The 12,855-nt window shown below is 33.0% G+C and overlaps 3 protein-coding genes across 6 annotated transcripts in view; all 3 read right to left on the reverse strand.

Annotated features, from left to right (window-relative positions):
- Window positions 1–12,855, reverse strand: part of LOC125681624 (uncharacterized) — a 183,429-nt gene that overhangs the window by 61,681 nt on the left and 108,893 nt on the right. The gene's annotated exons all lie outside the window — the stretch shown is intronic.
- Window positions 1–12,855, reverse strand: part of LOC125681623 (uncharacterized) — a 121,988-nt gene that overhangs the window by 14,615 nt on the left and 94,518 nt on the right. For both annotated transcript variants that reach the window (XM_056153633.1, XM_056153632.1), the window contains exon 6: window positions 1,973–2,115. In XM_056153633.1, coding sequence (XP_056009608.1) covers window positions 1,973–2,115 — 143 coding nt within the window. The remainder of the gene's footprint in view (window positions 1–1,972; window positions 2,116–12,855) is intronic.
- Window positions 8,220–8,980, reverse strand: LOC130051590 (uncharacterized). The gene is made up of 2 exons (XM_056153638.1): window positions 8,945–8,980; window positions 8,220–8,828 (listed from the first exon to the last, which is right to left on the reverse strand). The coding sequence occupies exons 1-2, from the start codon at window positions 8,968–8,970 to the stop codon at window positions 8,381–8,383; spliced, it is 474 nt and encodes a 157-aa protein (XP_056009613.1). The 5' UTR covers window positions 8,971–8,980; the 3' UTR covers window positions 8,220–8,380.

Raw genomic sequence — 12,855 nt, forward strand, 5'->3', positions numbered from 1 at the left:
ACCATTCTTTGGTCAAAAATGGCTCCGTTCTTTCTCAATTACCCAAGAGTATGAATAAAATACTAATATCAAGATAGATTTATTGAATATAGAATTGAAGAAAGATTTATTTTTATAAGGGACAACTTGAGATGCAAAATTGTTACTTATAATAAATACATTGTATACATAGCCTGAAACACAATGGGAAATGTGTGCACAGCATTTGCTGATCTCAGCCTTTTTAGTATTGACCTTTCATGATTATCCATGGATGTACGATCTTGATTTATATCTTTGAGAAACAACAGACACCTTCCTTGCATTGTATGGGACAAGTGTTCCCGATTTGATTATCCTAGCCTTATTAGTATTCACAAGGTGCTGAAGGATGAACAGACAACAAACTGTACCATACCAAGACATTATGAGGTTTTCAAAAGAAATAATTTTATGTACGTTGTGGGGGGTGGGGTGGGGTGCCGGAATTGATTATCGTGTGTTTATACAGATCCGCAGCCGGTCGACAATTTCAAAAAGGGGGAGGGGATGTGAAAAGTAACTGGGAACAAACTACCCGTTGGGGTGGTTGATCAAATATTTCCCCATCTGTTCATTTTGGGTATCTGAGTGTAAACAATGTAGGAAATTCGAATCATGAATAAGATCTATGTCTCTTTTTATATGATTTATGTTTCAGGAAGCGTAACTACATGTGTAATTACCACAGAATACTAATTTATCCACGTTTAAAAATAGCTTATCAAATAATACATAATTTATTCATAGTTCGAATTTCCTTCATTGTTTATATATAAATTTACTATAGACCCCAACGCCCATAGCCTTCTCTAAAGTCCCTACGTAGCTTATATATCTCATGAAAATGAATAAATAAAATAAAATGGATTAAGGTGAAAATGAAATGTAATGAAATTTAAAGCAAAATAAATAAATAAAATGAATTTAAAAAAATGCTTTTATTAAAAGTGTCACCGCTGAACCTCGAGCAGCTGGATTATACTAGTACCTAACCTATTTATTAATGGACAAACTTAACTGGAAATAAAATAAATCCAGAGTCAAAATAGAGGAGTATCATCATCAGTTAAAAGACTTCATGTTTTTTCAATATAATACGTTATTATTTGAGCTGGTTATCACATACAGTACAGAGTTAAATATGTGGGAGCTAGAACAACATTTCTACCTCTCCCTCCCCCTTCTCGCTGTCTACGGGTCTGTCTGCGTGCTAAGCATACATCATGATATAGTTAAAAAAGAAATGTTTCGTTGTTTGGTGAACATATTAAAAGAATAAGCAAACGATTGCTGCTGATAATTGTTTAATTAATTAGAAAACATAGTTAAATTTCAACAAGACATAAAAAGTGCACCGCTTCCCTAACGGCTAAGTACTGTGCACGTATGCATAACGTAAATGCGTAGTTTAGATAAAAGAAATCAAGGATTAAGCTGTATATTTGACTTGTTTTCTGTCATATTTTAAGTTTATATGCGTGCAACCTCTAACCTTTTATCTATTGTGACCTACACCATCAGTTTTGATTGGTTAATTTGGATTTTGAATTTTGAATCTTATATTTTGAATTTCGAATGAGCCTTCTGGGTTTGCGTACAATAGAGAAAACACCAGGATATTTTGGAATTATTGCCTTTGACATTTCTTAAATATAGATAAATGATTATCTATAGAAAATATAACCTTTTTCAGTATGAAATGTAAAACTTATATGGTACCAATTTTGATGCACCAGATGCGCATTTCGACAAATAATCCAATTTTTTAATTATACCCAGTGAATAAAATTTCTGCAAAAGATATAATTATTTTTATTATGCACAAAGTTTGAATAAAGAAAGATATTGCAAAAAACTGCGTCCTCATTTGAGGGTGGTGCTATCTTCCCGTGAAAAAATGTTCTGGTTTTATTCAAAGTTCTAATAAAGAATAATCTGGAAAAAAACTCACCTCCCATGTATTTGAGAAACATGTAAAATTCGTCTCCTACGTAGATACTGCTGATATCTGGAGCGTCCGGGTTATCAGCAGCTTTAAATCTCATCTCTACACCATCGACTTCCTTGTAATTTTTCGGAAGCTGATGGCTATCCCTGAAATGCAGAGATTCAGCATATAATTACAGCCTTTAAAACGTCGTTAATTGTATTACAATGTACGGGACGGGTTCTCCTTGTGTTTACTTGACGTGTTTTAGATGCGATATTTTTTTGCCGAAAAACAACATGCAGATTTTCTACATTATGCTACTTTTGCCAATGAACATATACCGATTTTGAAAACCAGGCTTGTTGTGGTTTTGTTTATCTTTTACGGAAGCCCATTAGTGCAAACCAAAAACTAAATGAAAAACGAAATTATTCTATAGAAACGAAATTTTTAGATTAAAAAACAAACATTTTATGTAAAAAAACGAAATTTTCAAATAATAAACGAAAATATTAGATAAAGAAAAACCGAAATTACTAAATAACAAAAAAAGAAATTGCTCAATAAAAAACAAAAAAAAGCTAAATAAAAACCAAAACTAAATAAAAACGAAGTCATTAAATGAAAAACAAAATTATGAAGTAAAAAACGAAATCAATGAATAAGAAAACGAATTGTAGTGATGTGAACTCATAAGTTTACATGACACAGCAACGTTTCCAGCGCTTGGCAGAAACAAAGATCACGAATTGTAACAACAACCCGGTCCACACTGTATCACACCGTTTGTGTAGAGTCAAGTGACATATATTTTCTTACTTAATACACGGGGAGTTAGCCTATGATATCACATGACTCTACACAAATTTCATGCAATTTGAAGAATTAATTACTGCAGTAGAAACATACTACAATAAGCGGACAAATCTGTCTATGCAATACTGTACAGGGGAAAAAATCGCGGTGGAAATATTCGCTATATTTGCGGTCTTTATCTTATTATATTTCATGGTGAAGTGTAGTGAGTGTATGTTATCAGTGATTTTTCAGGAAACGATGTACACGCTACGCACAAAATGTAGGTGTAAAGTGACGGCCGCTATCAGCCATCGTATAATTATGTACCTCATGTACCATTATGTACCTCATGTACAATTGTATGAATGGTTTGAGTGGATAAATTCATTGAATGAATAAATTCTTAAAGATTTCAAAACAAACCTTCTAAAAGGGGCTATAGTGATAATGAAACTGATAACTACGATCGAGCTACTCTATCATCAGGTGTAAATAAAGGCAAAAATTAGGATATATCCCTTGTTTTTATCACCAAATACAACTCATAAAGCAAAGCTTTTAAAATACTGGCACACCCTCCAGAGCGACAAAGACGTTTACTCTTATGTACATTGTACCTATCATGTGGTTCATACCAACGCAATATGAAATGAAGAGATATGCTCACATCTTCTATTCTAAAATTATCAAACTGAAAGACAAAAAGACTCTTGATGAGACGGATTTGCATGCAGCTAAAATCCAATCTATCGATCAAACAAATCAATTATCTCAATACTATACCCTCGTATCACACTGCCGAAAGACTTAATTAGTGTAGTCAAGTGATTGTTGAGGTACGTGGCTTATGGAAGCCATATATTTTCTTACCAGATTTATGGGGGCTGGTGTTGAAGTAATTTTGGAGAAATTCTATAACCCGATACACGAGGTCTTGGACCGTGCAGTGAACGTGTAACGAATGGATAAGTTGGCTGTTTTGTAATGTCATGCTCCATCGGCGATAATTAAATCGCCGTAAATCAAAGCATTAGGAGCCATGTTTCCTTCCTTGTTAAACACTACTGACACACACATTATATTCTTAAAAACTGTTCTTAATTTCGCTTTTTTATAAAGTTTTAATTTTTTAAATTTAGTTTTCGTGGTTTTTTTTATATATTAAATTGAGTTTTGTTTTTTAATTTAATATCATAATTTTTGAGTTTCACTGATTCTATTATTTGTTTATCTTGTATGCATGCTCGGCATTTATTGCTCTATACTATTATCACAATGGGTAACGGGATATATCTGTCAGCATCCTACACTAGTGGTCGCCGATGTTCTCATGGGGATATTAGGGTTCATTGTTTATATTCCTGATTAAAGGACATATCTCATGTTTTCAAAGTATACAATGTTACATGCATTTTGTCTTCTTTATGCTTATAGTAATTAATTCTAATAGTTCGTTCGCCGATATTGTGCGATAATTAACCACAATACAGACTTAAATCTAAGCCCCGATTTCAAAAAGTCAAGTTAATTAGGTAGGTAGTCACGTGGTACAGTGACGTCACATGAGCCCTTCGGATTGTGAAAGTACTGCGAGATATTATTAAAAACTCAACTTTTAGGGGCCTAATTAATTTACCATGGGCAACATTTAAATCGATGTTGATAAATTGTCCGAGTTTTATATGTGTTCGCCACCAGTGCACACATATAACGATGTAAATACCCAAATATAGCGAGTAAAGCGTGTATGAAATCGGCAAAATTGTGAGTAAATAATGTTTATATGGGTCGCTGTCTACAAACTGTTTGGGGATGTTATTCCTTTATACATCTGTAATTTGTGCTGTTTTTCTAAAATAAACAGTGCAATCATTATTTATTTTTGGATTAGACAAATTATGATACGTTAAATTGTTGACAACTAAGCCCTATGCCAAGCTATTGTCACGCGTGCATTTCGGAAAGAAAGAAAAAGACAACACACACACAAATCAATAAAAATATTCAAATTTAAAGTGGTAATCACATTATTTTATTTTGATAAAGCAATCTTATTACTATTTTTGAATTGTGATCTGCACGTCTTTAGGAGGTACGAAGTGGGAGCACGGCGTTATAGCCTACTGACGCACTCAAGATGCTACGAGTTCAATAAAGAAATAATTTTATAATTCAATTTAAAGTTAGGAAATACAATATTCTATTATTTGTATAATTTAAAGTTCAATTATTTTGTATCTTAATTTTTGTTGTTGTAAATCTACCAGTTGGTAGAAGTTACATTGTATCGTCGATATATGTTGTTACAAGGTGAATGTCAGTTGATCCGAGTGTGTATTGAATTTGAAGAGCAAAACAGAATGTATGCTATAGGCCTACCAGTGCTTATAGCTTCGATATATCCATTTTCTCGCAGTTTATCAGGGTCTCTGTCCAAGCGATGTTTGAAAAGGTGACTGGGTGTGTTTTTTAAGGTAAAGTTCTTGCTCCAACAAAAAAATTATCCACGTCTTTTTTCTCGTACCTTCCTTCGAAAAATTGAAAAATACTCAGTCTAAATCCTTTCTACCGACAACTAGTACACCCGAGCACGGCACAAAACATCTTAATGCATTATTATTTACAAGCCGTTAACGTGACAATTGGTTTTTTGTCGATTAAATCTAATCTGTTTATGAAATGGCTAATAGATGTTTTCAAACCCGAGGGCGCATATGACGTCACACAAAATGGCGCGTAAACTAGCGAAAGAAAATATACATATCGCAAGATTTGAATTTCATCGCTTTCAAACTCGAAAACTACGCAAAATATTTCATTTAAAACACATTTAAAGTAGTTTTAGGCATAAAAAGAGTTAATTTTGCTGAAAAAATGAAAAAGTTTAGAAACATGCGTTGTGTCCTTTAAGGTTAGCCATTAATCGGTGCTTTATGATTTTGGCTGGGAACCTTGAAATTTGTGTCAGTTCTGTATTAGAGTTTGATACAGATGAATGTCAGTTCTGCACCATAAACAGATGGACTGAAGTGTATATTGAACTTCAACTATTTGAACACAGTCAATAAAAGCGTGCAATCGATGTCGCCGGCACTTTATTAGAAAATAAGCTATATCAAATCATATATTTTGTGTGCTATACATTCATGGACCCATAGCCTCCCTAGGCATGGTATACTTTTTATTTCCCCTTTACTTATAAACTTGGTAGGAAGCGTAGATACCCTAATTTTGTAATATACGTGACTGTCGCCGACTCAAGTTTTTAAAATTGAACAAGCAAATATAAAAATCTGAGAGCGTGTTTTTTAATTTTCTTTGCGTTTATATCATTTGTATTTCCTAAATTTTCATTCAATAAAAGTTTAACACCTTTTGCGTATGATTTTAAGGAGTGGTGTATATATTACTCCATGTCGCCAGATTATATTATGTGATCATAGGGTCAATTAAACACCCAATGTATGAACAAAGATTTCGCATTATCTTTATGTTTTTGATCTATTTTGTCGCTAAAATATTCAAAAACTTTGGGAAAATATTCATCAAGCGATATTTGGATGTGGCATTGAGAAGAAGTCATCATTATTCTCAAAATTTTGCATTTCGATTTTAGAAATGTAACATACGATACAATAATTTTTTTTATGAAAACTTATTTGCAGAGCAAATGTTACCCCTTTTATGAAAATCTCGTAGTGTACAGAAAATGAAAATATAAACATTTCTTTTGCAGAAGTCATTGGTTGGTCTGAAATTTGACAAACGTGTCAAGATGTAACATTCGTGATGTAACATTCGTTACTGAGAAATTAATTAAAGGGAATGATAGAACAATTTCCAGCGTATTTTTGCTCTCTGTCTGCATGATGTGGTATACGACATGAACGTCTACTATGAACATTTGAGTTTGAAAGTCAATACGTCTTAAACTTTGAGAATTAGGATTAATTTTCTCTTACGGTAAGTACTGTTACAACAACTGCAATGTTTGATATACAATATTGATTAAGCAGATGGAATGTTTTGGTCTGAATTTGTTCTTCTGATATCAAAGAATGTATATCGTATTCCAAATATCTCGAAATTCCTCTGGTGTAAGAATTACATTGAGTAGAACGCTGGTAACAAACATTACTCAACGTAACGTATGCTACTTAATGAAATGCTTGATTAGACATCAAATATTGAACTACATATTGACAAAATATCAACTTTAATGATATGTTTGTTGAATATCAACTATGTTATGAAGAAACAAATGTGTTATTGTTCCCGTATTCACCAGCATATACAGATATCCTCTGGAAGAAATACAGGTCATGTTTTTCTCTGCTACTGTCCTATTTATGATACATGTAACTATGCAACTCTACATTTATCAATTTGCTAGAATTCAGCATCTTTTCATAATATACCTTAGAAATGAATGGATTAATCTCTGATGATTGTTCTATGAAATCTTATAGAGAAATCATTAAAAAATATTTTATCTGTGTGTAACATATGTTACCAGGAATTCCGTTACGTAATATTATTCTACTTGTTTTTAATTATTTATTTTTTCAGAAATGACGCTTCTGAGAGCAGAAGTACAGAATGACTACCATGAAAAAAAATGCAATAAAACATAAGAACAACCATGAAAAAATGTTTTAGAAATAATATTATATGCTCCCCTTGTGGCAATACTGAAAAGGTAGAATGTCTGTATAGACAGTGAAAATAAAGGTTTAACTACCGGTCAAAGGCTACCATAATGATACATGTAAGTTTTGTCTCTCAAAATACTTATAAGCAACTGGTCATTTGAGTAATTTTGTATGACCTTTGACCTTGTGACTTGAAATTCAATGGGGGTCATCTATTCATAAGGGGCACCAGTGTTTCAAGTTTGATGTCTATCAAGGAAAGACTTCTCAACGGACAATAGCGTATGTCCAGAGTAGTTTAACCGTTGTCCTTTTGACCTCAAAATCAATAGGGGACATCTATGTCTTAAGGTTCACGTTAAATATTCATTCATAACACCGCGTGGTGGATTATACTGACAGTTTCTATGGAAAGGTATTCCAAAATAAACAACAAAAACATAAGATTCGGTATACATTTAATCAAAATGTTGGGAAATTAAACATTTTCTTTATATTATTATTGTAAACAGATTGTTAGAAATGGGTAAATATGTTTCTTTCCATTTTTTGAATGGAAATGATGTGTTTACAGTAATGAAAGGAAAAATAAGAAACATACGTTACTTTCATTGTTTATTATAACAAAGAGCAATCCAGGTTTCAAAACATGTTTCTGTTATTTCTATATTAAAACATTGTTGTGACGTCAGTTCTTTGTCTTGACAGTACTTTATTTTTCATACGGTACTGAACATAGTCCAGTATTATTAAGAGCAGGCCAATATTATGAGAAATATTGGACTGACAGTAAAAACCAGGAATAAAGACCACTCTTCGTTGTGCGAGAAAACATATTTATTATTTATCAAATACAATATTCAAGGCGTGAAATATTCCAGTAAATTATACGAAATGAGTGTTTCGTGTAAAATCCGATTTTACTGTATATGAAATCGTTTAGGCACCACAGTTATAAATCCATGTCACAATCATTCATTTAAATACATGCACATTGAAGTCGCAAATTCACTGTTACATCCCCGGCAGTGATGTTTATTTCTTTTCTCGATCCAAAGGAAACACTTTCATTGAGCTTCACTTTCTTCGGCTCCGGTGGGACACTGGACGGTTTCTGAATCAAATCACTTACACTCGTGTAATTGTTCCTCGGAGGTGCGTTTGTAGTTGCGAATCGCAGATGACCTGTGACCAGTTTTTTCCCCGCTATAAGTTGCTCGTCAACACCCGCAGCATATGTGCGTGTGGCAGCAGTAGCCCGAAGAGAGTGATTTGTAAAAAGCCCATCTAATCCTGCCTCTCTACACATTTTGGCCACAATCTGTTGCAGTTGATGTACCCCGACTGGGACGTCGTCGTACCATACATTCCCCTTAGGAGCGATTTTTGGTCTGAGATATAATGCATTGCATTTTCCACTGCTGGGGCTACAAATGATTAAAAAGAAATTTGTATACAGCAAAAATGAAACAAACAAAATAAACACTGAAAACAAATTGTTAATATATTTAGGAGAATTTGTAGAAATAATGAATAATCTTACCGCAAACTCATGTACTTTTCAATCATTTGAATCCATTTCTTCATGGCACCCGGACTAAATGCCAAAAGAGGGCTGCAGCTTCTGTTTTTATACCATTTATAGGCCTACGTGTCAGTATCATATTATTAGGGTTCCCAGAAAAGAACGTGGGAAGTCAAGGTTTTGTTTTATCTAAAAGATTCTTTCCGAACACCCTTTACGTACCCTCATTCACCCCCAAAAAAAAGAAAACCAGTTTTGTTGAGTACAGTCTTCAGACAATAGAAGCATTTGAATCGCTTTCCATGAAGAACAAAACCCTGTTTTGAGGAGTATCGTATTATGACAATTGAAATAATGAGCTAACAGTTTTTTGTGAATTAAAGATAAGAGTTGACCTTGTGTATCATTAAAGTTTATGAATCCCTAATATATCTAATATTAAAAACAAATCAGAAACGAAAGGTGTAAATATATTTGTCTATACCAATATATATTGGTACGTGGGGTTTTTTCAATTTTTTATTTTTATTTTTTGCGTTTAAATGCATTTGTATTTAGATAGAACAATGTTTTAAGTAAGATACAAGACTCCGATGGTCTATTATGTCAGATACGGGACTGATCACTCGTCGCTACGCGGCTCGTGCCAGTCCCGTATCTGACATAATAAACCATCTTCGTCTTGTATCCCTTAGAGAATCATGAGTATTTAAATAGCGAAACATCAATCTTTTACTTTTGTATTAATCGCATATTTATTGCAAATTAACAAATTCAGAAGAAAAGACACATTTGGTAAATTGTTTTGTTTGTCTACGTTATATTTCTATTAAAATTGGTATTTCCATTGAATTAAGTGATGTCGTTATGATTTTGCAACATCAATCGTAAAGAATAACTGATGATGACATCGTTTTGGCATAATATTTTCATGGATGTACTGTTGCGTAAGTGTTGAAACATACGTTACATAATTATAGCGCTACTTCATTTACATACAAATAAGCTATCGTTCTATATATATTGCTAGTCTTTTGTTTTCATGTTTCATACATATTGAACTGTTCGAGAATATTTGTTAATCAATTTTATTTTCTGCCATTTCAAAGATATTGAAAGCGATATCTAGTCGTTTATTTTGCGCTCTTAAAATCTTATTGCTGACTTTTACAGCAGATAATTTCTTGTTGTGTTGATTAAATATTTTCTTTGAAAACCTGTATTTATTGTCTTTCGCAAATTAGAAAAATATATGCTCAGTCAATTCCAATACAAGTTATGGAATAATACATGGAAAATTAATGTTTATCTTACATATTATCATGTTAAGGACTCAGTAACGATGGTTACATGTGAGAAAAATCTCGAAAAATATACCATATTTTGACCTACTGTAAAAAAAAATCTGTCATACTTAACTTGAAACAATTTGAGGTGAGTGTTCAACAGATATTTACCATTAATAAACGCATGTTACCATATATATTTTGAATGGTCGATCAACCATGATTTTGAAACCCTCAATTGCACGCTTTTATTGACTTTGGGTGTGAAGTTGTTCAACATAACATGTTGTGTGTAAATATGTGTATATTTGAAGAGAGGGTGTTGCCCCCAAATGACTTCGATAGGTAAAAGTGTGCCATTTTCTACTTTATTTTTCTTGATTTTACTAGGCCAAATTTATATGCTAAGCGTACATGTACTTTCTCCTTTCTTTGACATTAGCACGTTACAATATTTTCGTTTTTATTTATCAATTTCGTTTTTTTTTTCTTTAATAATAAAAAATCGACCATCAACATTAGGTACTTTTATAGATCTAGGAAAAGTCTTTGATTGTGTAGATCTTTTACAATATAAACTCCAGCTGAATGGTATAGATGGTCATATGTATAATGCATCCTTCACTCTAATACTGAATCGTGTGTTACCGTTAATGGTTTTCAAACAAACTGGTTTAAATGTACCTAAGGAGTTATGACTGTGATATGCAACGTGTTTTGAACATTATCAATGGTGTATACGGTGGAGGCTGAATGTGACACGTGGGTGCATTTCCGGAGGGTAAACTACCACGGTCTATTTTCAACTTCAAAATTGAAGACCAAATCATACAAACTATGGGAAAATATCGTTATCTAAAAATTAAAATTCCTGGAAGCAGCGGATATACTATTGAAAACCGGTGGGAGAGCACTCTATGCGGCCATTACTAAAATACATTCATTCAAAGAAATAGGTATCCCGAGGGGATCCGGGTTAGAATAGGTCATCAGTACCCCCTTGCTTGTCGTAAGAGGCGACTAAATGGAGGTGGTCCTTCGGATGAGACCGTAAAAACCGAGGTCCCGTGTCATAGCAGGTGTGGCATAATTAAGATCCTTCCCTGCTCAAAGGGCATACCGGTAAGCGCCGAACATAGGCCTAGATTTTGCTGTCCTTCACCAGCAGTGGTGACCTCTCCATATGTTTGAAATATTCTCGAAAGGGACGTTAAATAATATTGAATTTCAATCAATCAAAGAAATAGGTTTTAAAACTTGAGAATCGTTATCTAACTCTTGTGTAATACGTGTACTGGAATATTGTTCTGGAGTATGGGTTATTTCTTAGGATTGCACAGATTTATCCATATTCTTGCTTTACATGACGAAGTCGGATGACTCCCATATACTCAACGGCGTTGGCTGAACTATGTTCAGGACGTGGAACAGATTGATAAAGATAGTTAAGTTGTTATATTGAAAAAATTCACTTAAAATTTATTAAAGACATCCTCGGAGTGCACTGCAAAACATCCAATGCTGGTTGTCTTGCAGAACTTGATAGACTACCACTTTGGTCCAAAATTTCATTCTCAAGTATTAAATATTGGAATCATCTGATAACGTCTGATTCTCTGTCCTATTAAACGTTACCAATCCACAAGTGATTACAATACTTGGACCAGGAAAATATTATCTATTCTAGATAATCTGGGATTTTCAAACATTACAGAATATAAAGATTCAATTCAACACCTTTTACCAAACATAAAACAAAGAATCATTGACCAGTGCACCAAGGAGCAATATCAAAATCTTTGGTTAAAAAAAACCCTTGAATTTTATAAAAATTTATACAAAAGAAAAAGAAGTCCATAAGTTGATTTACTAAGAAAAAGATCTGCGAGATCCTCTCTTAGTAGAATTAGATTAAGTGCACATAAAATTGCAGTAGAAAGTGGTAGATATAATTCCACATCAATGAATGAAAGATTTTGCAATGCTTGCAATACTGGTGTGATCGAGGATGAAATTCATTTTCTTTTTCAATGTAAATCTTATTCTAAACTAAGAAACACTTACCTCAGAAACATGTATAATATAACACAGAAAAATATTACTCTGGACAATGAAAGATACATGTTACAAATATATTTTAACAGTGATATACATAAAGTTTTAAAAATTACTGTGAAATTCATTAGATACTGTTTTGAATACAGAAGTCAATTACTTTCGACTACATGAAAACTATGTAAACATTATGTAATAATGTTCAATGGGCCTTTGCCAGTTATTGTAATTGTGTTTGTGCCAATAAATATTTGTATTTGTAAATCCAAAATATAATTATCTATTCATTATCCTTACTGAGATATCCTATTTCATGTATGGATATTTCAATTATATAAATTGACCTGTAGGTCCTATGGAATGGGTGCAAATTGTATGTACAGTATATATATATATATATATATATATATATATATATATATATATAATTACATTTCGAATGTGAACCCGTGAAAATGCGGATTAGGATAGGTCCCCAGTACTCCTTGCTTGTCGTAAGAGGCGACTGAATGGGACGGTCCTTCGGTTGAGTGAGACCGTAAAAACCAAGGTCCCGTGTCACAGCAGGTGTGGCACGATAAAGATCCC

This window comes from Ostrea edulis, chromosome 2 (genome assembly GCF_947568905.1).
Source record: "Ostrea edulis chromosome 2, xbOstEdul1.1, whole genome shotgun sequence".
Lineage (NCBI taxonomy): Eukaryota > Metazoa > Mollusca > Bivalvia > Ostreida > Ostreidae > Ostrea > Ostrea edulis.

Bases quoted from the DNA above. Each gene is read 5' to 3' on its own strand.
- LOC130051590 (XM_056153638.1), bottom strand. From the start codon at position 8,970: ATGATTGAAAAGTACATGAGTTTGCG. The intron at 8,829-8,944 runs GTAAGATTATTC...AATCATTTGTAG, and splicing joins GAAAAGTACATGAGTTTGCG to CCCCAGCAGTGGAAAATGCA.